Source organism: Ammospiza caudacuta, chromosome 7 (assembly GCF_027887145.1).
Source record: "Ammospiza caudacuta isolate bAmmCau1 chromosome 7, bAmmCau1.pri, whole genome shotgun sequence".
Lineage (NCBI taxonomy): Eukaryota > Metazoa > Chordata > Aves > Passeriformes > Passerellidae > Ammospiza > Ammospiza caudacuta.
Window position 1 is genome coordinate 21,049,906 of NC_080599.1, and position 26,368 is coordinate 21,076,273.

The 26,368-nt window shown below is 43.3% G+C and overlaps 1 protein-coding gene across 1 annotated transcript in view; it reads left to right on the top strand.

Annotated features, from left to right (window-relative positions):
- The window catches only part of ACBD6 (acyl-CoA binding domain containing 6), an 84,320-nt gene that overhangs the window by 11,235 nt on the left and 46,717 nt on the right, over window positions 1–26,368 (top strand). The window contains exons 4-5 of the mRNA XM_058808518.1: window positions 16,097–16,182; window positions 25,822–25,927. Coding sequence (XP_058664501.1) covers window positions 16,097–16,182; window positions 25,822–25,927 — 192 coding nt within the window. The remainder of the gene's footprint in view (window positions 1–16,096; window positions 16,183–25,821; window positions 25,928–26,368) is intronic.

Genomic DNA, 26,368 nt, shown 5'->3' on the forward strand with positions numbered 1-26,368 from the left:
ATGGTGGGAAAAATCTTTTGCTCCCAGCGCCATAACCTTTTTTGTTTAATCAGTCTTCTGCTGTATTTTTGATAAGGTTTAACAAACCTTCCTAAACTATGAAAAGTGAGTGACTATTTCTCACACCACTGCCATGGTTCTGTTCTGCAGCCTCAGCAGAGGGCTCAGGGATTTGGGGAGTGTCACCTTCAGAAGATGGGTGTCACCTTCATGCAGTCACTTTGTTCTCATGTACATCGCTGCATAATCGGGCGCTTCAGCACTTGCAGATTTGAGTCCTAGTGGCTGTTTGCAGTCTCCCAGACATTGCCAAATTCTCATCTCTCTTGTGGGTATCACAAATTTCCTTTGGGCTTCAAGTTTTTCAAGCCCAAAGAAACAGAAGCAGGCCAGCACTTCCTTTCTTAGTAGCACGGAACAGTCCCTTCCACTGAAACCCTGTCACAGGGCTGTGGGTGGAGGTGTGACGCCACACTGCAGGGGTGGCCAGGAGCTGTTATTGATCCATCCTTGTAACGAGATGGTTATATGGCACAACTCAAACAATAAAAATAAATAATAAAAAAAGCATCCAGATTTGCTCAGCACATTTAGCCTTCCATTTGCTGATTGCAATTTTGGCATCGCTCGGTTCGAAATATTTCCTTTTCCTATTTCGTATATTACATATTTACCAGTTCAAATCTGAACAGCTTGTCACTACTAACTTCAGTGGCATCCTTTCCCAAACACTCACATGCCTCTCTTCCTATTTGCTTTGAGTGTTGAAACTCACAGGAGGACTTAAAGATTTTCTATTTATATATCAAAGCTTGAAAAGTTGGCATTTTAACTTATTTGACTCAGCTTCACCAATAATGCAGTTAGTAAAATTTCTGCTGTGTAATGAGGAAAGTTGGAGATCAGGAATCTGAAGAGCAGAGACATCTTTCGAAGGGAAAAAGAGCTCTACCTCAAAGAAAACAGGCATTCACCAAACACCTTTTTAGGCTCTTAAAGGTGTGAAGTCCCACTTCTGATGTTTACAGGGGAGGAAGTTGCCTGTGCTTTTCTAAAGTACTATTCTGTGCCTTGTTTGAGCAGGGGAGGATTTAATTCTCTGTAGTCTGGCCCAAATGGGAGTAAAATCTCTCCTTTGCTGGGTTGGTGTGGGAGCACCAGATCATACCAAGAGAGAACCCTTGGGGGACAAAAAGGCTCATGAAACAGAAAACAAACTTCAGAGTGAATAAAATACAAATGCACAATTGCTGCAGGCTCAGAGCAGTCCAGTAAGCTGGAAATCTTTTGGGACTAAAACAAATGGATTTGTCCATTGGGTGTTTTTGAAGGAGGTACTGCAGGGGGCAATATTTGATAAGGTGGTGATAAGGTACCCTGTGGCCAGGGCTGGGCTCCATCCCTTCTGGTGAAATAACCTTTTTCTGTCACATTTATATGCAATAAGCAAGTTGAAACTAAAATGTGAGAAAGAGAATTTGCAGTTCAGGCATACAGTGAAAAGCAGGAGAAACAATTCCCTGATTTGCAGAAGAGCTGAGGTCTGTGTGTGCTTTTGGCAGGTTGCACCAGGTGTTAACTGAATTATTTTAATAATTGATTTAAATTGATGAGCCTCTTGTATTTAAGTAAGCTCTCCAAGGCAGCTTGGATTCTCTGTAGTGTAAGATCTCCAAGAGAATTGAAAAATTTCTATAATGACTCAAATACAAACTCTGTTTCCAATGACATTAAAAAAAAATTTGGTAAAATTCAAAACGTGATTTTTTCTTAAATTTGGATTCATTGTTCAAGTTTGCCCTGTTGATATATGGAACAAGAAGCTTTGATCTTTTGCAGTTTATAAGTTCTATGTCTGGTCAACTTTTAGGAATTACATTAATGGTAAATGCAGTTTCAGGCTGAAATCTCTGGACTTCTTGGTTAGTTCTGCAGGCCAGGGGAATTTCTTCTGGAAATTAGGAAATGCATTAGAAAAACTGTAGTCTGTAAACAAAATGAGTGCACCCATGGTGTTTTCCTGTTTTGTCTATCAGTCAGACAGATGTCTTCCTTGATAATCTGGCCCAGCAGCCCCTGTTTGTGCTTGGGAAAGAGCAGCAGAGTGCTGTGGGCAGGATTACCAGGGGGATGGGAAGGGACCTGTTTGGGTCTCTCCCTGCCTGTCACCAGCAGCAGTGAGCCCAGACACCTGCTTTGTTTGGGGAAATAGCTCAATTTATGGCTTGCTGTGCTGCCAGGTCAAAAACTTTGAAAAATAGCGACTTTATTTCATTTGTAGTATAAAAGCAATTTAATTGCAGCGTGTAAAGTGGGCACTAATCAAATTATGGCTGTGCTCCCTAATGCTTGCTGTCCTGTGCTAATGCAGCACACTGGGAAGGGGAGCTGTGCAACAGTGCTGCAGGGGCTTTGCACATTTCTTTGTATGGATCCTGCTGTGGCACTTGATCCTTAGGGAATTTCATAGCTGACTTTTTGTTTGGGTTTTTTTATTTATCCAAATGTTGTTAATAACACCAACAATAATTTCTAACAAAATATGGAAAACAAAGATCACTGTTTGCTCCACATTTTTTTTTGAAAGCTCTTATTTCAGTGGTGACCACATTGGAAGAAGCATATCACTGAAACAATTTGTAAACTCTAATCAAGCTCTTCCCCTTTGAAAACAAAAGAAAGCCAAACCATCAAGCCTGTAATTTTTTTATTATTATTATTATTCTTTTAGCAGAAAACAAAGTGCCAGAAATTAAGATTAAAACCAGAAAATGGATCCACCCCAGGCTCCTGGCTTTGGGGTGTGTGAGACTACAGTGTCTTCTGATTTTAGACAATGTGCTGAGTTGTTTTTTTGTGAACTACACTGGGGTACGTAATAGTTTTTGAGGATTTTATATCCTGAGAAGGTTTAGATGTTAACACACAGAGGGATTCTTCTGCCATGCTGCCTTTTGCCAGCTGTATGAGGGACAGTCTCTAGCATGCAAGTGGGCTTGGTGGAGATTGCAGTTATTTACTGTGCATGGCTCACAAAACCTTGCAGTCTGTGTACACTTCACTCCTACTTGTGAAACTAGAGGTGAGGTGACCCACCTTATTCTATCCACGTTGGAAAAAAGGCAGTTTATTATCTGCAAAATTAGATTTTAAGTGCTTTGCTTTTGGAGCGTGCTTTCAGAACCAATTTTTCTTATTAGCAAGGGGATGCTTTGTAGTTCCTGTTGTGTCAGAAACTAAAATCCCACCCTATAAACATGAACTAAATTCCCCCATTCTTCCACAATAAAGCTGGGTAGTGTTGTTCTGCTGCATCTCCTCATGAGGAGTGTGTGCTGGTGCTTTAAGTCCCTGGCACAGATCCTACCCACAAAAGCTGTCCTTAGGTAATTTGTTGCTTTTCTGTCCCTGTCTTTGCAAGTAACTCACCAGCCAGGCATTGGGGTGCTGTGCTGGTGGGGCTGGGATTCTGTTTGTGGACAAGTTTGACCAATGACAGGGTTTTTTTATCTCCTTTTTTTTAGCCTTTTATTGTAGAGCACAAAACAAAATGCCAGACCCACGCTGTTGTTTGGAATTGTGGCAAGCTCTGGCAAGCTGTGCAGAAGGGAAGAAGTTAAAATGAACAAGCATCTCATAGTAGAAATATAAACAACTGGAATATGTGTCAGCCTCCTACCCCCTGGGAGCGTGTTGGATTGTTCTCTTTGATTTTACATCCCTGCAGAAATTTATGGTCTCAGCTCCTTTTATTTATGACATTCTGATCCTCAACCAAGCGATTGATTGAAATACAACAGTGCCAAGCTGCAAGTCTGTATTTCAGACAGGCTGAAGTTTAGGAAGCAAACCAGCAATGCAGTCATGGATTGAAGGCTGCACTGAAATCCTGTACAGGGGTTGCCCACATTTCTATGCCCCTAATCTTCTTCAAAGGAGAGAATTGTCATGGCAAGGGTTATGCCTCTTCTCTCTCCCTCCTTTTAAGCTGCCTGTTGTTGCTGAAAATATACAGTATGTTAAATATGCAATCATACCAGCCCTCCAAGGGCTAACTTTGGCTTGTAGAGATGCTAGTCCTCATTTTTGCAGCTCAGATCCAGCAGTGTTGATGCACTCTGGTGTTAGTGTGCTGTGAGTAGCATAACATATTCCCTTGCAGCTACTTGGATGTAACAGTAGTGGGTTTTGAGAATTCCAACCTAGAAATTGGGAGGGGGTCACCGTTAGCGATTTTGGTTAAATATTAATATATGGAAATATTTTTCTTTTGAATATATCGCTGAATTAATTTTCACTATCTTGCACTGATTACAGAAATATTACAGAATATTACTGTTTGGGATGTATTGAGAAAAAAAGAATAATTAGAGGTGTAACTCTGCCTTGCTGAGTGTGCTGCTGCAGCAAAGTGAGGCATCCCAGCATCACGATTCCTGGCTTGCAGGTGGATGTAGACACTGCATGCTAGCCAGATACACCAGAAGCAATTGAAAAAAAAGAGCAAGTAAATTTATATATATATATATTATATTTATATTTAAAGTTATATATTAATTTATTTTATATAAATATTTTATATATTTGTACATATTTATGTATTTATATAAAATATAAAATTATATTTATATATATATATATAATCTCAAACTACTGGCATACAGTGATGACAAGATGTCACAGAGTGAGACAAAACACTTTACTGTGTAACTTTGTGTGCAGCAGGGAATTTGTTGCTTTTTGTTATCCCTGTAATCATTGTCCAGAAGTAACAGGTTCTGCTGTTTGCCTGCAGTCCCACAGCACCTGAATCACTTCTTCTGTGGTCCCATGGCTGTGGGATTGGAAGCACGGGATGCAGCTGAGCTCTGGGATCTTAAAACTTCACTTGAGCAATTGCTCTCCTGGCTGAGAAAGCATCTCAGTGTCACCAGATCTGGTGTCAGTTGCTGCAGATCCTCTGCTGAAGGCTGTTGCTTCTGTGGCTGAGTTGACAGAAAATGGTTAAATACTGATATTTCCAGTGATCTTGGCTAAAACTGAGATGGTAAGGTTGAATTTGTTAAAATTTCAGACCAGAAGCTGAAACCACTGAGATGCAACCAGAGGTGCCCTCTGTCATTTCTGCCTTGAGGTGGCAGTTTCTGGCAAGGCAAGGAAGGTGTGTGAATGCCAAGTGCACTTTTCATTTGTTGCAGGTTTTAGCAGCAATGCTGCTGCTCCTCAGCCACAAAAACATGAATGACAAAAGCACTGAAAAGCTCTTTTTTGTGAAATAGCTGTGTGAGGCTGGAAGCAGGAAAGAGCAGTGACATGAGAAGTGACTCCACCAGCCATCCAAACTTCCCTGTGAGGTTCATTTCTGTACTGAAAACTCTAAAACAAATTGGTACAAGATGCTTTTGGTAGTGCTGACATGGCCAAACTGGGAGCTGGGAAAGCTGCAGGGTGGGCTTGGGGCAGAGGAGAGGTGTTGAACCAAGCAGGAGGGTGCCATGGGCAGTTCAGGAGCTTGGGCAGGGAGCAGAGCCTCTGGGGGAACAGGAGGTTTGGAGGGGGAGGAAAAATAAATAGAAAATTGCAAGGTGAGGTGAGGAGGACCAGGAGGGCAAGATCTGTTTTCTCTGCCCAGTTTTAGTTGGGGTTGGAACAAGGTGACCTTTGAGGTGCTTTCCTGTGACCGTGTTCACAGGGGTCCCAGGACGAGGGAAGAGATGAGGATCTGACTCCATGTTTCAGAAGGCTTGATTTATTATTTTATTATATATATTACATTAAAACTATACTAAAAGAATAGAAGAAAAGGATTTCATCAGAAGGCTTAGCTAAGAATGATAACAAAGGTTTGTGGCTCAGACTCCATGTCCAAGCCAGCTGACTGTGGTTGGCCATTAATTACAAACAGCCGCATGAGACCAATCACAGATGCACCTGTTGCATTCCACAGCAGCAGATAACCATTGTTTGCATTTTGCTCCTGAGGCCTCCAGCTTCTCAGGAGGAAAAATCCTAAGGAAAGGATTTTCCATAAAAGATGTCTGTGACACTCTCCTATTTGAACCATTCTGTGGTTCTGTGATGATTCCTGCTGCCCAGGTGGCTTCCTGAGCAGGAGAGAGCCTTCCTGGATCTCAGTGTTTCCCTGGAGTGCCCAGAAACATGGAAAGTCCTTTTTTTGGGATAGCCAAGTGAGGTGGTGAGTGAGAGTGGGAGGAGCAGGGACTGACTGCTCTGCTTGTGGCACTTGGTGGACGTTCCAGAGGGGAGCTTGGACTTGTTCTGCTGCTCTCTTACTTGCTCTGCTCCTTAAACTCCTGCTCCTGAAATTTCTGCCAGCAACCCACCAGGCTGGGCAGGCAGCTTGACTGCTTTAAATTGGGAAGGACTCAACCTCTAATTACAAAAAAATCTGATTTTTCCAAGTAATTGAAGCTGTTGCAAGACACTCAGCTTGCTGTGTTAGAGGCTCTTAAGAATTTCAGGAACTTGAGTAGAAATTGCAAGTTTATCTTACTGTGGAATATGTAATATATTGATGTTTAAGTGTGGAGCTGCAAACATTTACTTGAAAGTATTCAAACACAGGAAGGGTCTGTGTACCCTGCTGCTTCACATGGCAGAGCAAAAGCTGGTTTAAGATGCAGAGTGTGTTAATTAAAAATAACATATGCTTTTGGGTAGGAGAAACCAGCTGTAATTGTTTTGTGTACATCATAAGCTATAGTATAAGTAAGCTGTTTCTTTAGTGAAAATACTGCTTTTTGAATTAGGAAAAGGTTAAGTGGCTGTGTTTAGCTTGCTCTTTACAGGAAATATCAAGGAAGTATTGAGTGTAATTACTGGAGATTAAGGTTTTGTTTGGATGTTAACTAACAGGTTGGTTAATGTCATGTAAACACTATTTGTCTCTTAGACTGGAAAAAGTTTTCCTTTAAAAGGGCACCTATTGTCTCCTACTTGGATATTTGGACACTGTTGTACCAAATGACTCTTATTTAAGGAAAGGTGGCACTCCTCAAAGGTCTCTGGAGCATCTTGTAGGTGCTTTTTGCTGAACTAACCCACACAAAGCAGGGAAAGGCACAGCACCAGTGCTCAGCACAAAGGGGCTGTTCCAGATCCTGCATCACTCTGGCTGAGCCTGCCAAGGGTTGCACTGTACATTTGGAAACCTCCTTGTTTCTGCTTGGGACCACTGAAGATCTCTTCATTCTGCCATTCCTGTGCCTGCAGACCTCACAAATCCACCCTCTGCCTTCACAACTGAGATGTGCTGTGGGAAACAAATGTCCATGGCACTGCTCTAGCAGCCTCAGAGCTGCTCCTTTCACCACTGGGGATGTTGGCTCTGCAGTGATGCCTGGCCCAGTGTCACTCCAGAAAGCAGAGGATGGCTGCTGATGTCCTTTATTTGTCAAAATTTAGGGTTACATTCAGTTTTCAGGCTTCAGAGCACCTGCTTCATCCCAAGACATAGAGTTGTTCAGCTTGGCTCAGAATATATTTCCTGCTCCTACAAATGTCTGTGTAAATCTCTGTAAATATCTTGTATTAAATTGACAACCCCCCCAACAATTACAGTACAGGCTGTGCTTGTGTCTGTAGCTTGTTCCCCTCTGGATTTTCATACAGGTGATGGGTCAGAAGGGATTGATTGCTCCAGGACTGACCTTGGTTTCCTTCATGCTGGAAGGGTCCAACCAACACCACTCACTGCACCCTTTGAGCTGCAGGCACTGGGAAAATATGCAAGTTTTGGCAGAGTCCATAAAAAGAATGTGAGGAAAGGAACCTGCTGGTTATCTTGTGCTTTCCATCTCCATGTCCGCTTTTCCTTTTAAAAAAAGTGCTCCACAAACCAAAAACTGTGGGAAGCCACTGCTTCGGGGCTTTTTTTTTTTTTTTTTGAGCATAGTATTTCTTTCCACACATATGCTAAAATGTGTACAGTGAGTCATGAAATCACAGCTCCTAGCAAGCATTAGACTTGCTCAAAATTATATCACACATATTACATTTATTTTGCTTCCCCTGACTGTCTTTACTACTAATTTCCAACTGTGATTATGGTGCAGTTATTAATTAAGTCGTTAGAGTTAAATGAGTAATCTGCAAAGCTTTGCTTTAGATCACAGCACTATTTAACTATGACATTACTTATAGTATGTTGGTTTTTATTTTTTGACTGTAATCTGGAAAGTATTTTCCCTGTCTTAAATAGTGTTTTTTAAAGGGAAATTCTGTGAGGAGACTTAAAAGAACCGGAAAACTTTACGTAGATATTATTGGAATATTAACTAAACTGTCCCTTTAATATTTAAAACAAAAAAAAAATTAAATTTAAAAAAAAAAAAAAACACCTCAACCCCACCGTGCTGGCATTTTTCACGGGCAGTTTGCTCAGATTGTTCAGATCCTCAGTGGGCTCTTGAAAAGGCTCCAGGTGCTGAGTAATGTGCACACTGGGGCCGAGCTGCTGCTGGGAGCCAAGGAGGATTGTTGAGAGAGGAATATTAAAATATTCTGTTTATGGCAGTCATTAATAGGGCTGGTGTGGAGGGTACGGCAGCCTTTTGTGAAGGGTGGCTCTGCAGAGGCTGTCCTCAGCCAGGAGGGATTTGTATCTTGTTTGGGTGTTGTGGGAATCCATAAAATCAGAGGGTTTTGGAAAAGCTGCAAAAGGCAGCCTCAGAGACAGCAGAGCTGGGATTGGAGCTAAGCATGAAATTGGTCAGCAGAAAAAATATATAGGAAGTAGAAAAGTAAGGACAACTAGAACAATGGTCTGTGTATTAAGACTTGATAGAATAACTCCCTAAACTGCAGAAAATATGGGGAGATATTAGGAAGTTATAAGCTTAATAATGGAGCTCATTGTGTTTTAAGGCTTATAAGCAGGTATTGTATTCAAAATAAGCAAGCATTGTTTAACCAAAGGTACCTGTGCTTATAGTGGTTGGATAGAACCACTGTGAATGTGTGATTTGTCAAAATGTGTGATTTGCTTTGTGTGATTGGTCAAAAAACTTACTTTATAAGTTCTAACATTGAGTTCTTAATGTGCTGCCTGGGATGTGAGCTGATGGCATCTTCCCATTGTCATAACCAAGTAATGAGACTGATGCTGGAAAATCAAACAGCTCAAGGCACGTTCCCAGCAGTCCTGTCCCGTTTGTGATTTGTGTATAGACCGCGGCCACCGATAGGTGTTACTGCCTTACAGTGCTCAGCAAAGAGAGTGAGAAATGCTGAGCTCGTATCTTAGTCAGGAAGGAAGGATTTGATGAATTTAAACCGCGTCAAACAACGCCTAATTTTATAAGCGGTTAAAGCGGTATTTCCTGTGCCAGCATCACCTCCAAAGGGTTAATATTTCCAAAGGGTTAACATTTCCCTTCGCTCCCGCTGCAGGTAGCGTGAAGTTCAGCCGAGCTGTGGAGGCAGGAGGATACAGGTGAAAAATGCCTTTGGAAGGGAGCATTGTTTGTCCTCATTTCACGGCTCATTAGCCGCATTGTGCCGGGGTCAGGAGCTCCCGCGGCGTGTGGGGACAAGGGATATCTCCAACCCATCCCGGGGCTCTCATCTTCGGACCACCTGCGCTTGGGGGGCAGAGCACCCTCCTCCCTTTGCTTCTCCTGGCACTGGCCTCAACTAGCAAAGGAAAAGACGGCAGCAATTATGGCACACGCAATTAACGAGCTTCTAATCTCCAGCCTTGTGTGTAATTGCTGCTGTCAAATACAATTAGTCTCTGCCCAAGTTCCCTTCCCAGGGGGATGGCCGGGCCGTGGCACACACGGAGAGGAGGGGGGCGACTGTCTGAAACTTTAGGAGAGTTTGCATTTTCTTGTTGTCTCCCCAATAATCCTCACTCTTCAAATAGAGAAATGTTAATCCAGAGCATCAGGGGAACGTGGTGGCCAGCAGAGCAGGTCTGCTCTTGGGTCTGAAGTGTCTTCTGTAAAATTTCTCACCTGAGACTATAGCAGCTTAATTACAATTCAATCAGCACATGCCAGGGATTTACTGGTACCTTCCTGTGAGCCTGACAGGGCTCCAGCACATCACCTGTCCTGCCATAACAACAGGCTGGAGTTCCTACACCTCCCAGGTGTAGTTGGGGGAGCTGGGACATGGGCCAGGGTTTCTCCTTCCCCTGCCACGCAAATCTCTCTGAGCATCCAGTGTCGGGATCTCTCACTGGTCAGAGTGACCCTGGGAAAAGTTAGAAAGTCTCTTTTCCCAGCCCAGCGCTTGAAGAAGGGGTCAGGGCTCTTCATTTCTCGGTCTCAAGGTTGTTTATTGTGTCCTATCTATAAAAAACTTTCTCCTGCCCTGCCAAGGTCAGCCCAGCAAGACAGTACGAAGCACTCTGTCTGCCCCCGGGGTGGTGTTAAGTCTTTATACTAAAAACTACCTGTACAATATTTACAATTACTTCCCAATACCTATCACTTATGTTAGACAGTGAGCTTCTACTCTAAACCAGTCTATAAGTGCCAACATCACAGCAGAAGATGGAGGCCGAGAAGAAGGAGAAAGGCTGGACACACTCAGATCCCTCCATCTTGCCCCTTGAAGCCCTATACCAAAAATCCTAAAATCTACTTTTCCACCCCATGATAACTTCACTAATATTCTACTTAAACTGTTGTGGCCTGCTGATCTTCATACAAGGTTGGTAACTTGCTCCACGGGTCATGATCGAAACCACAGGGACATTTTGGGCTCTGTGCCAGGGTCTCTGAGACCCCTGGCAGGGGTCTTGGCTGCTCAGGACAGCCAGAGGGATGCCCTGGGTTCTGACAATCCAGCAACTGCAGCTCCTCCAGGCTTGGTGGCTCAGGACCCTTGGTTGCATTTCAGAGCCCTGCAGCACTTTGAAAGGCCCTGACAGATCTTGGTGAAGGCTGCCACATTCCTGCCAAGAGAGTGTTTCACCAGTCTGCTGCTGTGTGTGCACCTTACAGACAGGTACAGAGCCAGGGTGATGTGTCCCTGTGCCCAGGACTGGGTTCTGTGCTGCCCATGCAGGAAGGGCAGGGAATGTGCCAGGCTGACACCTGCACTGGAGGAGCAGGAGAGCTGGAGAAAGGTGAATTGTGCAGCACAAACGCAGATTGGAATCTGCACCATGCATTGAAATGCTTGAGAAGCTTTGAGTGGAGTCGTTTTGTTAGGAGTATTCCTTGTCTGCATCCCACAAAGCTGGATACAACTGCTGCTCTGGCTCCAGCTGCATCAGGCTCAGAGGAAGAGGAAAATAATACAATAAGTAGTAAAACTTTTTCTATGCAGTGTGGTGACTCAGGTGTGAGATCCTGATGCATCACTCTTGTTTAAGTTGTCTCACTTTTCTGTTTCCAAGGTGCTGAAAATCCTCAGTATTGACCATTTAAAGGCATTGGCCAGGATAACTTTGAAGATAAGTATTTTGATGAGATGAACCTTTTTTTTTTGCTGATGGCTTTCTCTTCTCCTTAAATATGTTTTTATGAGAAGTTATTTAAAGGTTTTGGGTGTGGAGAAAAGCCAGAGTGAGATGTGAGGGAATTGGGGGGTGATAGATGTGCAGTGCAGCAGAGCCACGTGCCTTGCCAAATAACTATTGCTGTGTTTGCTGGGTGTCTGGGCATGCAGAACCAGCCAGGCAGAGTTCCCATGTTGCTCTGGATAAAACTGAGATGCCCTACATTTAACCCATGGGACCTAGGTCATCTGTTAACTGGAAATTATAGTCTTTCATTTTTTTAAAGGCTTTACTGAAACTCGTGCTGTTCCTGCTGTTTTGTAGTATTTCTGTAGGACTTCTCTGTACCTTCCTTCTGTCAGAATTAGGAGTCCCTTGCCCTGCATGTAAATAGCTGTGTCCTGGTCCATCCCAGCTAATCACTGAAAGTGGGTCCATTTGCATATCTATAGCTACTTCTGCCTCTCGAGCTTGAAGTGGGTCATTGGGAGGACCCATGAATTTGCCATCTTGTTAAATCTGTTGTAGCTTGTTTTGTGTAGATTGGAACAAAGCTTGGGTGTGGAAATGAAAAACAATCCATCCCTGTCCTGTCTTCAGGGATAGGGCAAGAGAGTGAACCACCAAACCAACCCCCATCAGGAAACTCCTGCTCCTTCTCTTAAATGATAATTTTCATCCCACTCCCCAAAAATGCCAAAGGAAAAACTGATCTTATTGCCATCATGGGAGAGTTTTGTGACAAAACCCTCACAAAGAAAATGTTTGTCTCTAATTGTTTTGCATTTCCATAATGCTTAGTATGATAAAACCATCTTCTCTTTCTCCTTTATTTTTCAATCATGATTAGGCTTTAATGTTGTTAAAGCTTATAAGTGAGTTTGAGCCACTGTCTTGTTGAAGAGAAGATGGAGCTGAAATTTTCAGTGAGGCACTGGACAGGGTTTTTAATGTGTCTGTCATTATATGTTAACCTCTGAACTGGGACACGACGTCTGTTTTATGGCTGACAACAATTTAAAAGTATACATCTTGACATGGTGGATAAAGGAAGAAGGGGGAGTGGGGAAGAAAAAAAGAATTAATGATGTTAGCAAATATTAGTCCCTGTATTTCCATTCTGTTCTGAAAGTGGTTGTCAGGCTTTGAGGCTGCCTGGAGCAGCATTGCCAGTGACAGCCAGCCAGGATGCCATTGTCCCTTGGATCAGCTGGGCTGTTATTGACAGACCCAGGGCACTGAGGCAGGGATGAGGAGCTCCACTGTCTGTTCCTGGAGGAGGGTGCCTTTTCTCCTGGCATTCCTGGTGACATTTGAGAAGGACAGTTCTGGGCTTGGTGGAGTTCCCTGTGCCAGTCCCTGAGCCCATCTGGAGTCAGGGGGTAGAAGATGTCTCCTCAGGAGTTCTGTTTGCTGCATGCCCAGCCCAGGTTTGCCTGTGATTGATGCTGGTTTTGGCCAGCCAGACCCGCCCACCAAACTTAACTACCACAGGAGCACTGACTTTGACATCAGCCTCAATTGTACACCAGCAACAAGAATCAGTGGGCAAGAGGAAAATATGAGAAATTTCACTGTTTAAGACATGTCTTACACTTCTGTATTTCTCTATCATCTTTTCTCCTGTTTCTTATATGCCACTGCCTGTGCTTTGCACACAAGTGCAATCCTCCAAGATGTCTTTATGTTCTGTCACAAATTCATCTTTATTCCCACAGTTTTTAACTGGCATTTTAAGAGCAATGTCCTGTCCTTACTGAGTCCACAGCAATTTTGCCTTTCCTACAGCACCTCTCCTGCACAGTCCAAAAGTGGCTGCTCCTGCTGTCATCTCTCTTGGGTTCAGGTTCCAAATTATGGAAGCCCTGGATCATGCTATTCCTGAACTATTATTAGTTCCATGTGCATCTGCAGTGCTTCTGGACAGCTCTGCCAGCAGTGAAAGAAATGGAGCTGGCTTAATTGAGAGCCACATAGTTAATTATTAGTGCCTTTTTAACAGAGGAGACAGGAAATTTGCAGTGTCAGTTCTTAATTTCATTGTGGTTTGCAGGGTAATGTGACTTTAAATTCATGAGTCATTACCTGCATATAAGCAGCTCTAAAAGCTCTCTTTTGCTGTAAAAATTTCAAAAGATTTAAAAAGGAAAAGGGCATTACTGATCCCTTCAGCCAGGATGAAGAACAAATAAAAACACCAGTTCTTGTCAGTGCTGTCAGTAGCTGTGACGTGATTTGGAGGGAGCTGCTGCTTCTTGCTCCACTTTTTGTGTCACTGAGTTTGGAACATCATGCTCAGATATTGTGTGGAAGTTCTGGCAGGCTAGGCAGCAAGGATTTTGGAAGTGGGCAATGAGCTCATGGACAGGCAGGTTGTCAAAGGCAGCTGGAAAGAAACCAGTTTGTGTCTGTGCTGCAGCAGAGTTAACTCTTTAGGAAGCCTGGGCACATTCCCCTTTGAAAGTCCCCTGAGGATGAAAGGTGGAGCCTTGTCTCTGTCTTCATGCCTAAATACTGAGAAAACAGATTTTTTTCCTGGACCTTCTTCATAAATTTGTTCTGCATATCAAGGATTGTGATGGAATAAGCTTGTTTCAACATTCATAAATTGAATATTGAATTACCTATTTCTGTGTGAAAGAGACAAGATAAAAGCTACTTGGACAAAGTAACTTGTATATGGATTAAAAACCAGAGAAGTTTTTGCCTGAGTGTTTTTGGGAGAGCCTTTATCACTAAGTTTTCTGATGACCTTATGTGTACTCAATCAACGTGATTAATCTTTGGTAGAAATGCATTCGTTGTGCAAAGAAGGTGAACTTAATCCTAGAAATCTTTTTTTTTAACAATTTCTGCCTCTAGAAAGATTAAATGTATTTTTTCAAATGTTTTTTCTGACCTGGAAAAAAAGCAGCAACCAAGAAGTAGAGTAGCCAGAGATAAATAGATTAAAATTTTTTTACAGTTTCTGACACTGATTGAATGCCCATCATCCCTCAGTATCAAACAGGGTAGAGTAATAGTAAGTGTAGCTTCATTGTATAGGAATAACTCTTCTGTGCACTTTCAGGTGATCTGAAATTAATTTTATTTTATTAGTGGAATCCAAGTAATTGATGGACAGTAAGTTTCTCTGCTAAATAATTTTTTAAGAGGGGCACTGCACTGTTAAGACTCTGAAGCCCTTTGCCTTGAAGAAGGAGAGCTTCATGTCACTTTCTACTCTAAATTAGAGAGAGCCTTCTTGCCATGGAATAGTTTTCAAAGCCAATTTCCTTTCCATGTATTCTTATCAAGAAGTTTGTAATATATGCAAACCTAATGTAATGGTTTTGGGCTGGTACAGAACTGAAAGGTGGAACTGGTTGACTCAAGCTGGGCAGAATGTAAAAGTGAATGTATTATAGGGAGCTAGTACATTGATTTAAAACAAAAGCAGCCTGAGGAGCAGGAAGAAAGGCAAAAGTATATTTTTTTTTTTTTTTAATCAACATCTTTCTAAGCAGAATTCTGATGGTACAGCAATGCTTTTGAGTGTAATGAAGGGGATGAGATGGGATGGAGCACCTCTCCTATGAGGAAAGGCTGAGAGAACTGGGATTGTTCAGCCTGGACAAGAAAAACTTTGGGGTGATATAATTGTGGCCTTCCAGTACCTGAAGAAAGATTATTTACAATGGCTGGAGTGACAGGACAAGGGGGAATGACTTCAAATTGAAAGAGAGAAGGTTTAGATTAGATGTCAGAAAAAAATTCCCCTCTGTGAGGGTGGGGAAACCCTGGCACAGGATGCCCAGGGAAGCTGTGGCTGCCCCTGGATCCCTGGCAGTGTTCCAGGCCAGGCTGGACAGGGCTTGGAGCACCCTGGTCCAGCAGAAGGTGTCCCTGCTCATGACAGGAGAGTGAAAGTAGATTATTTTTAAGGTCCTTTCCAACCCAAATCATTCCAGGTTTCTGTGATTCTGTGTGTTGCAGCTACAGAGAAGCTGCAAGAGGCTGGGACTTTGCTCCTGATCTTTTTCACCCTAGGTGTGACACTGCCATCACAGAAAGCCTCAGACCTGTCCACTGGCAGCAGCAAGTTGCAATCAATGGGCTGATTTTTGTAAGGAATTGCTGCTGCAAATTCCAAACCAGTTTTGGCTGCTTATTTGAAAACCGAAATACTTAATGCCATGGAAGAGTTGGGGTTTGTGGTTCCCTGCACCCCCTAATTGGGTCAGGCTTTCAGACAGCAGGCACTTCCCCCTGCTGAAAGTCTGGCATCAATGTGAAGTCAGGCAATTGAAGATCCCAGGCTGCAGGATGGTTTTTTGAAAAGGTAGGCCTGGGGCTCCGTATCGATCAATCATTATTCTAATTGTTCATTTCTATTATGGTGGGAATCATTCAGAATCCTAGAGTTCCTGGGAGTAAATCATTTGGAAATGCTGCCCATTATAAAATTTAATTTTAAATCTATATTAAATAGATTTATAAAGGCAAGCTTTGCAATCTAGTAACAGAATATTATGCTGCCTCACAGAGGCTCAGCTTTTGGGTCCTGAGGGGCCAGGGCTGGGAATGAGAGTTGGGAATATGATGGGAGCCAGGATGCTGGACCAATCTTTCTTTTTCTTTCAGACACCAGAGAAGAGGGGAAAGGAAAGCAAAACTGTATTTGGAGGCCCAGTCATCAGCTCATTATATCAAGAAGAAGAAATAATCAGGTGATTATCTGTGCTGGAATTTGGATAAAAACTGTGTTTTTCTAATGTCTTTTTTTAAGCTTTTTTTTTTTAATATTGCACAAGTGTGGTGGCAACTACAACAGGATAATAAATGACAGGAAAGAACTTTTCAGGTCCATAATCATTTAAATCAATATCTGCCTGTATCATTGCCAGGCAGTAACCTTTCCTTAGCACAAGATGTGGGGGAAGGGCAAGGCTTCCCATTTTTCAGTTATATGGCTTTTAAAAAAAGGCAATATTGGATATTTTTAATAGAAAGCTATTCAAGCACTACCTTTTCCAAATAGTTATTTCTTTACCAATACATTCATTAGGGACTGTTCAGTGAAGGTTTTAGTGTTGGACAATGTTTGCCTTCAGGGACAGTTTGTGCCTTATATCAAATTAATTTTTTCCTAGGCTCTGCAGCTAGAAAAGCCAGCTCTGCATTTACTGAACTAGAGTGGCTGCTACTTAAAATTGTCAAGGTGCAAGTAATAAGTGACATTAGCTACTGAATAAGGACACCTGGATGGTTTTTGTTTAGTTTATTTTTTTGCTGTTCCAGACTACTAATCATGGGTATAATTTTAAAATCCAATACCTAAATGATTTTGTGGAGGAAATTTTAGAATACTGTATCATAGTTTTAGTTAAAATGAACAGTCAGAGAAGACTAAATTTTTGACAGTGTTTCCCATCATGTAGTCACCCATTTACATGTGTATGATCCCATTTTTTAATGAATATCTTGCATCTTTTTACATCCAGGAAATGTGAGCACTGATTTCTCAACATGCTGTCTCCAGCTGAGAACTTACCTAATGAGTTAAAACTCTAGCACAGCATTTCTTTGACTTGTTGTCACAAACCAAGGAACAGAAATGTTGATCAGGTGGCTTGGAGCCTTTGCAAAGAGCTCAGGTAGGAATGGAGGCAGCTGTTGCAAGCAGGCAGGGTGGCAGATGTGTGCTTGGCAGCAATGCAGGCATTTCCCTGGGGATTGCAATCCACTTTGGAGTGGAGTGGAAGGGAGGACTTGGCCAGGAACAGCTTCCTCCCCTTGCATGGAGAGCCAGCACATCTTTCACTTGCCCTGGCCCTTGAGCAGAGGTGGTCAGGTGTGACCTTGGTTTAACACACTGAGGAATGGCACTTCTGCTGACCACCAGCTCCTTTTTTGTCCCTGCTCCATCAGTGCAGGTCTCAGCCAATATCCTTGATCTCACAGTTTGACTTTGTGCTTTAAATCCTGTTCAAGCTCTCCTCATAGGGGTAGATCAAATCCCCACAGAGCTGTGAGAGTCTCAGTTATCCCAAATGCTGCCTATGCCCTTTCTTGGGTTTGAAATACAGAATAATGTACAGAAAAACAGAGTTTGCTCTGGTTGACTTGACCAGCCTAAATCTTTTCATTTGTTTGTTTTTATTTCCAAAAGTACAGCTGCAAATACATTTTTCCAAACATACCATGAGGAACATAGGTGCTGTTTGTTTAGCACAGCACAGCTGTCCTTACAAATGAGGCTGTAGGCAGGTACAGTCTCCCACACAGCTGGAATAGGGTGATTCTCCTGGAATTTGTTGAATGAAGTGTCCTGACTGTGCTGGCAGAGTGGAAACATTAGCTCAGTTTGACTGCCAGGCATCAGTGTCTTCCTTGCAAGACAGGAATGAGCAAGTGTCACCATAATCTATCCCCAGAGCTGGACAGCTTCACATTTCCTGGTTCTTTTGTCTACTGTTCATTCCCTTCCTGAAACAGGGAATAGACATGCAAGTATAGGGACATCTCTAGTGTGGTAATTCCACTCATAAAAGCATAGCCTTAAACAGCAAAATTCCTCTGGTACCAAACCTGCAGGGAGATAAACCAAAGAGAGAGTGCCTCCAAACATTAGGTTTGGTGTCCAGGTTTGTCTAGAGCAGGTTTTGGTTCCATAGCTGTAGAGAAGGGTGACTTTTGTGAGGCTGTGAGTGATTACTTAGAAAAACATAAGCTTAGCATTCAATAATACCACATAAACCAGAATGTTATCATTAAAAAATAAGGCATTTTCTGTAGAGGAAGAACATGAAAAATTTTAAGGGGAAAGAAGACTAATCAGCTTGAGCCAAGATAAGCTTTAACACATTGAGAGCTCTGGGTAAGTCCCGTGCTGTCAGTCCAGTGTGTATGTGTGTGCTCCCTCAAAACCTGCTATCTGAGAAAAGAAACTTTGGTGCAGACTCTTTTATTGACTCACTTGTCCTTAGTGGGTCCAACAAGCTTGCAAAAATTTGAATAGAAATCAAACCACTTCAGTTTGTTTCCCAGTGCTGTTGATAGGATAAGTATTTTCTTGTTAGAGGATCACTAAAGAAGCCCAGAAAAACTAAGAAAACCCCCTTATTTTGTGTACTAAAAGCTAAAACTCGAGTCCTCATCAGCCCTGAGTCCAGACAGACTGCTGGAAGCAATTTTTCAGCAGGTATTACTCTGCCAAACACAGCCCACCATGTGCCCTTTAGGATTCTGCTGATCCAAAGGCAGGAAAAGGCTGCTGATTTATCTGGACCTCAGCTTGCACCAGGAGAGAGACAAGAATGCAGGTGCAGAGTTTTGAAGGGTCACCTAAGCAGGTTCACTTGTTTTATTCTTTACCAGAACCTTTTGAACAATTTATCAAACAATTTTAAAGCCCTCCAAGCTGTTGCTGTTAGTATGAAGGGGAGAGGAATGGAATGGAATGGAATGGAATGGAATGGAATGGAATGGAATGGAATGGAATGGAATAGAATAGAATAGAATAGAATAGAATAGAATAGAATAGAATAGAATAGAATAGAATAGAATTAGAATAGAATGTTTGAAATAGAATAAACCCCTCATTTGCCATCAGCAGTAGTTAGCAACAAAGCAGCAGTGCCATTGATTTCAAACTGAGTGTCTAAAATGATTCTTAAATAATGCTTATATTCCTTTTGTGGAATGAAATGCTTGGGGTTTAGGATGCAGATCTAAATGATGGGCAAAGTGAAGTTACCATACCCTGCCCTAAAGTGGATCAGCAGTAGGAGGAACTCTGGTGGTGCCAGGGCCACTTTTTTTCCTTATCACTAATTATCTCAAATGTTTCTAATTGAGAACAAGATAGAAAAATGGTCAGTCTGGCTCACAGTGCATTGCACTGATTCCAAATAAATTCAAGAGCATCCACAGAAACAGGTTATAGCGATCTAATTAAATCAATTTAGAAGGAGATTCGGGTAAATCAGTGCAATTTGTGTGTTCATAGATCAGCCCTCAAATCAGGAAAAGGTCTCTTGAGCTAATGAGGCATAGCAGTTATTTACTTTGGGGTACTGGGCACTGGTCATCAATTAGGAGTCATTAATAAACCCTGGCAATAAAGAGCTCAAGTACCCCCAGTGAGTAATGGGGAGCAGTTGCAGGATGGATTAGCATAGTGCTCTGCCTCTGGGTTTCTCTGCAAATCACTTATCTCCCCTCAGGCATTGCATAAAATCCTGCATGCTGCTGACTGATGATGGGACTTGGAGGTTCCCTTGGAAGGAAAAATTTAGACATTATCAGTGATTTCAGCCTGGGTATAGTGGTGGTTTGGGTTTTTTTACTGCTACATAAAGCTTTATGTCCCTTTTCTGGTCTTATTACCAGAACAAAGCAGTAGTAGTGGAGTTCTTTCATGATCAAGGCACTATAATTGGAGTTTCACAAACCTGGGAAATGACCAGTGATCTGAGGTTGACTGATGTGTTACCAGTATAAATCTCATCCAAGACACAATCTGAGAGATGTGCCAAAAATACCACAGCCTTGGAAATCCACCTTTATTTTTCAGGGTTTTTTTTAAGCTGGGGCAAGGAGTAGGCAGTTTATAAGTATTTTCAGGAAACAAATACATTGATTTGGCAGGTGGAGAATGAGAAATAACATTGCCAAATGTCCGTGGAGGAGCCCTCCTGCACTCTGCCACAAGCTGCTCCCCCAGGGCCTTGGCATGCCAGGATGGGAATGACACCTGCCAGTCAGCACCGAGACCTCCCTGAGCTGTTTTACTCCTTCCATCTGGAGGGATGCTGAAAACCCCTTTTCTGGTCCAAACTACCACCCTTCCCCAGACATTTGGGAGCAACCCCAGTCATGAGTGGGGCAAACATTTAGGGTGTGGGTGTGGAGCAGGCACCCCTGGTGTGCAGGAGCTGCCTGCTGCCGTGCAATCCATCAGAATTGTATTAATCCCACTAACGCAGCCGCCATCTGGTCCCGCTGCCGGGCCGGCTCGTGCGAGCCCCTGTGATGGATGGCCCTGGGAATTGATTAGTTGTTGTGTGAGACAAATGAACTGTTTTGGCAGAAAATACCAGAGGTCGCTGCATGTGGTCAGGCACAAAGGCTGCTGAATTTTAAAGAGCTGCTTCCAGCATCCATTGCAAGGATGCTGCTTCAGAGCAGCGATGGTTTTTGGGATGAGCCCAGTGCTCCAGAGCACGGCTGGGGTATTATTATCTCCCTCCAGCCCTACTTTTGGGAACACCAGCACTGGAAATGAGTCTGAAGCTGCAGAGATGTGGCATCTGTGTTGGGAATCATGGGCTGGTGTGGTGCATGCCACAGATGTGTTACTCACATAACTGCTGGGCTGTGCAATCCTTGTGGAAGGGCTTTCCTCATTCTGTGGAGTCCACGGTGTGCTCAAGCAAAACACCTGTGGGTCCTGGCAGCTGGGACTTGGGGTTTTTCAGGTCAGTGTTGCTTACAAAGGGGTGCTCTCATGGTGATGTTCAGCAAACCAATCTTTTGATTTTTAAGATGATTGCCAAGTTTATTGCTACACCTCTTTTTACTGCCCCCAGAGCAGTGACCTTTGGGGCTTTGCTTTGTTGTGCAAAGGGCTCAGGCCTGCCTTCCCTTTGGAGAGCACATCCTCCTTTGGTGGCTCCCCCTCTGGGTTTTCCCAGGTGCCTCCTGTGCCGTGTGGTGGCTGGGGAATTGGATGACACATGTCCCGCCGTGTCCCGGTGGCTCTCCGAGGGATGGCACACGAGTGTGCCTGCAAGTGGGCAACACTTCCCTCGGGACGGCCTGCCGGCTCAAAATAAACTTGAGTTATGGATTTATTCAATTTGTAAAACCTCAGCTGGCATAAATAATTGAGAAAGCAAAGGTTTGTGTGTGGAGCGTACCTCAGGGACCTGCTCCTGCCTCCCTCCCTCCCACCACCCTTTCTTATGAAAATGATCCCAGTTGCACTGATAGATAATAACAACACCAAGCAATTAAAAGCTATGGGTGGCTGGAGAGAGGAGAAAAGGTTCAGTTAATGAGCTTTTCCTCTTCCTGTGCCCAGGAGAGCCTCCGAAGTGACGAGGCGATTAAAGCGAAGAGATAATTATAGATTATGTGAAAATGGCTCCCTTGGGGGGCCCGGGGCCCTGCCATAAACAGCAAGTGTTGTGAGCTCCTCTCGCTCCCCACACACGTCCTGTTCCGCTCCGCTGCTGTGCCGAGCTGAGCCATGCCGAGCCGTGCCAAGCACACGGGCCAAGCCACCTGTTAGAGGCACCCAGGGCCACTCCACTGCAAATCCACTGGGATGTGCCTTGGAGCAGCCCCAGGAAAACAGGACAGGATGCCCAGAGTAGAGCCTGATCTCACTCTTCTGCCCCGAGCTTTGTGCTGGAGGTAACGCGCAGAGGGGGAGGAAGAGGACAGAGCAAACCTGGAGGGTGTTCTCTGCACAAGGGTAAAATAATGGAATTTTCAAATCTCTTCTTTGCCCTTTTCAGTAGCAGCCTTGGTGCTGTTTACCAAGCAAGGAATTTTACAGCACTCCAGATAAGAAGGAAATGATCAACTGGCAGCAGATCTTTTCTATGAGTTGTTTTAAACCTGTTGGTTCAACACGTGTGTTTTGGACAGCCTATAGAGAAAGCTTGCAAAGCCTTCTAAGCCTGGGGAGAGATGACTTGGTTTAAGTTGTTCTAAATCCTTTAATTCAAGGATGGAAAAAGCTGCCCATGTGTTATTTGCAGGCAACAGGTATGCTTCAACTCGTCTTTAAGTCAGAATTGCTGGCTCTTACTGGGAAGGGGGGAGAGCACAAGGAAATAGCTTTGGGGGCCATCAGCAAGGGAGAAGAGGAACCCTCTGGCTGTCCTCAGGAAATAGATATAAAAACTCCACCAGCCTCTACTGACACTCAGGTGCTTGCTGACTTGAAGACTCCTTTTATCTCAGCAATTTGACATGGAAAGAAAATTGTGTCCAAATCTTCCTTTTAGCTACAGGTTTTGCATTATTGTTGTGCATGTCTCCATTAGGTCAAGTTTCATGGTGTCTCTCATCTGAAGATGTCCTGTATTTTTTTATGTAAATTGAAATTTTTCTGAAGGTATTGATGGAAATGCTATGGGTTCTTTCCCCCATAACATGATCTAAGCATGTCTTTGCGCTGTTACTCCTGTATTTCTCACATGTTTATGCCTGGTTTTGCCTGTTTCTACCACTTTCTGGACCTTGCTGCTGACTCTTACCAGTTTTATGAAGAGTGAATTCCTGCTAGGAACAGTCTGATAAAATCATCACATCCTTTTTCTTTTCCTGTACCTACTACAGTGGAGGTATTATTATATAGACAGTCACACACATAAAGGAAGGGAAAAAACAGAGTTGCCAAGTTTTCAAGCTGTGTTTCTTATTTGCACTGTGTGGTTTCAATGCAAAGTCAGCAAATAACAGTAACTCATCATTATTCCATTCACACCATTCAAGAAGAATGTCTTCCCTAGTATTGGTCCCTCCAAAAACCTGGGTTTAACTCCTCTGAGCTCTTTCCTCAGTTTCCCTTCCTGGCTTTAGCTGGATCAGATTGTTTTAAATGTCTGGAGTGCAGCTTCATATGATTACTTTATATGTAGTTAAAATGTTCTCATTGTGAATGGAAAGGGCTTGTTTCTTTGTTAATATTTATAGCAAAGTTGGATATAATATATGCATATATATATTATATAATACATAATTTTTAAGGAGGGCATCAGGGAGCAAAGGAATGGTTTAAAGATTGAGAAATAAATGCAGAGCAGAAGAACAAAATTTCCCGAAACCTTATCTTTAGGTGGGGAAATTGGTATTCTGGATTAATTCCATTGTGGACACTTCTGAAAGAAAAGTGGTTTTTTGGAATGGGGATATATAGAGCATTTGCAGAGTTGGTTATTCCAGAAAACTAAATCATATCCAAATAGCTTTGTCAGGTCATTTTCCCCTTACAGACAGTAATATCCTCGGGAAAAGACATTAAAAGTCCTGTCTGGAGGCTGTGGTGGGAAAGTGGGCTGGTTGTGGTAGGTCAGGGTTGCTGTGCCCTCTCTGCTGGCACAGACCCCATGGATGCTCTCTGTGGAGCACAGTCAGGTGCTTTGTGGCTGCCACATCCCTGCTGGTGCCTCTGGTGCTGCTCTGTGAGCTCTGTCAGGGCTCTGCAGCACGTGGAATGACCAGGTGGCATCACTGCCAGGGAGGGAAGGGCACAGCTCATGGGTGTGACATGGAAAATCACCCAGGAGTACCTGGGGATGGTTTTGAGCCTCTCTAGTGAGAGGGGATTGGGGTTTGCTTTGGTGTTCTGAAGAAAGAGTGATCTGTAATAAATGAGGGAGGTGTGGCTGTGCAGTGGGGAACCAAGTTCCTGTACAGGATTGTTTGAAAAGCAGCTTCTCCCCAAAGGCTGCTGTGGGCAGCCAGGGCTGTGTTGGAGAGGTTGGACTAACAAGGCAGGACTGGAGGGACTTCCCAGCATATCACAGCAGCCCTTGTTAGCAGGGGCAGGCATGGCTTGTGACCTCCATCATGAGTCTGTCAAGCTCCATCTTGAGCAGTGTAAGCTTTTGCCTTTTCTAATCCCACTGTGGGATTCTTTTTTCCTGGAATTCAAGGTAATTGCATTTAAAGAATTCAGTGATCTGTTTCCCAGGAGTTTATGTGTAACAGGCGAGACCTCCAAGGAATGAGTTCATGACAAACTAGTCAAGAAACTGGGAGGTTCCTGTAATGTCCTTAGGCCTAAACACAGAGTGTGGAATCCTGTGTGGCTCCCAGCTCTTCACTAGAAAGGTGCAGCTCAGGTGTCTCTGCCTGTGTACAAAGGGTAGGGGTGATGTGCTGGAGAATAGTGCTACTGAGGCAGCAAGGTGAGAGGGAGGGAGGGCAGAGGAAGTGAATTCTTTGGAGAAAGCAGTGATCTGCCACTGGAGCAAGTATCAGTGCTTTTCCCCATGTTATTCTGGCACCCTGGCAGGACACAGATGCTTGAGGTGTGAAGAATCAGACTGTATCTCAGCAAGCAAGATGCGTAACAATAAAAGACAAAGTCAAAACTGGATCATGGTGCTCTGCTCTGCATGGACATGGCCTTGCTGGCATTTCATTTTGGGGGGACTACAGGTTGAAAAGTGTCACTTTTTGTTTGTAACCCATTGCTCAGAAATGCCAATGTTATCTAGATTTTACTTTTCCTTCCCAGAGTTCTTCAGCCTGCAAGTTCCAGAGCAATGCAGATGAACAGAAATGCTGTTGTTGCCTTTTAACACCAGGGGATCAGTTCTCAAATTTCCCTGTTGAATTTCTCCTGCCCACAGCAGACTGAGCTCCTTACAGGGTCTGACCAGCTCCAGAAGGTCTTTAGTTAAGGTGATTGAAAACTGGGGATGTCATGTGAGGCAACAACTCTGTGTTTAACTCTTGTGAAGCTGCCAAGTCCCATAGCAATGCTGATGGGCTCATTTGAACCATGGTTTTCATCTGGAAACTGGAAAGAGAGAGGATTATGTGGTCTTTTTGGCTTACTTCTGGAAAACCAATGGCCTCTTGTCTTTATTCCCTGCTAGCAGCACAGTGGTATCACTGTACTTATGCCTAAAGGTATTATTCTTGTAAGAATCTGTGAAAGGTCTTAACTTCATTAGAGGTGTTTGGCAGGTAAGGATGGAAGTTCTGCTGTGTCTGAAGGCAGAATATTGCTTTTAGCTGTAGGAGGATCTGTAGGTGTGACTCCAGCACCTGTGACACCATCATTTGATCTTTCTGCCTGCAAGCAGTTCCAAGCGAGCCCTGGCTGGTGCTGTATCCAGGATCCAAGATGTGTTTAGCCAGGGACAGATTGTTCTGCAGGTCTCCTGTTTGTCCTGCTGTTCTCTCCAAGCCATGTTGGTGGCCTCTGTCCAGGGTGGGTGGCATTGGCTGGGGCTTTGTTGTGACCCAGAGTGACTTACAAGAAGAGCAGCTTTAGCCTTTTCTCTCACTGCAGTGATTTATACCAGAACTTGAACATGGATTTTTCTGGCTAACTTCATACATATCTTGTGCCATTTCACAGGAATAAACTGATATTTGTCTGGACATAATACTGTTAAAAAACAACCTTTGTTTTTCTAGGAAGCAGAATCTTCTGTTTCTTAACTTGGGGGAGGTGGAGAAAAACACGTTATTCTGCATGTGCAATGCTAGATGCCTGTTTGGATCCAGTGACAGCACTGAAATGTCTGTAACAAAGTTAGAGCATATAATGTGCATGTGGCCTTTGTGTTGTGCAGTGACATGGTGCTTCTTTTTCTTTTTTTTTTCCTGAATAGGGAAGAGGACAAGAACATTTTTGATTACTGCAGAGAAAACAACATTGACTATGTAACCAAAGCCATTCAATCAAAAAAAGTGGATGTGAATGTCGCAGATGAGGAGGTATGGAGAAAAGATAAGGACCATCAATCTTTTATCTGTTTTGTGTATTAATTCACTGCTACTCCTTTTTAAAATTCAGTGGATGGAATTGTTGTAACAAGGTGCTGCAGCAGTTGGACAAACACTTGGTTTTTGAGACAGGGTAATCTGTTTGGAAACAGCTTTCCACTGGATTTCTGGTGGTGTGAATGTCTAACTGTGGGGCTGTAGCATGTCAGATCACAAACTTAGTTTCTCTAGTATTTTCAGCAATACCAGCAGACACTTGCGGAGTAAGATCTTCTGAATACCTCCCTTTCCCCACTTTGTACACTAAATGTGGTCAAACAGAAGTAGGAAGTGAGGGAAACAGCTTTTTTGGCCCATGAAGTCTGTTCAGGTTGAAGGAGGATTTCTGACGTGCCACAAGCTTTTCATCATTTCAGATAGAGGGGAAATTAG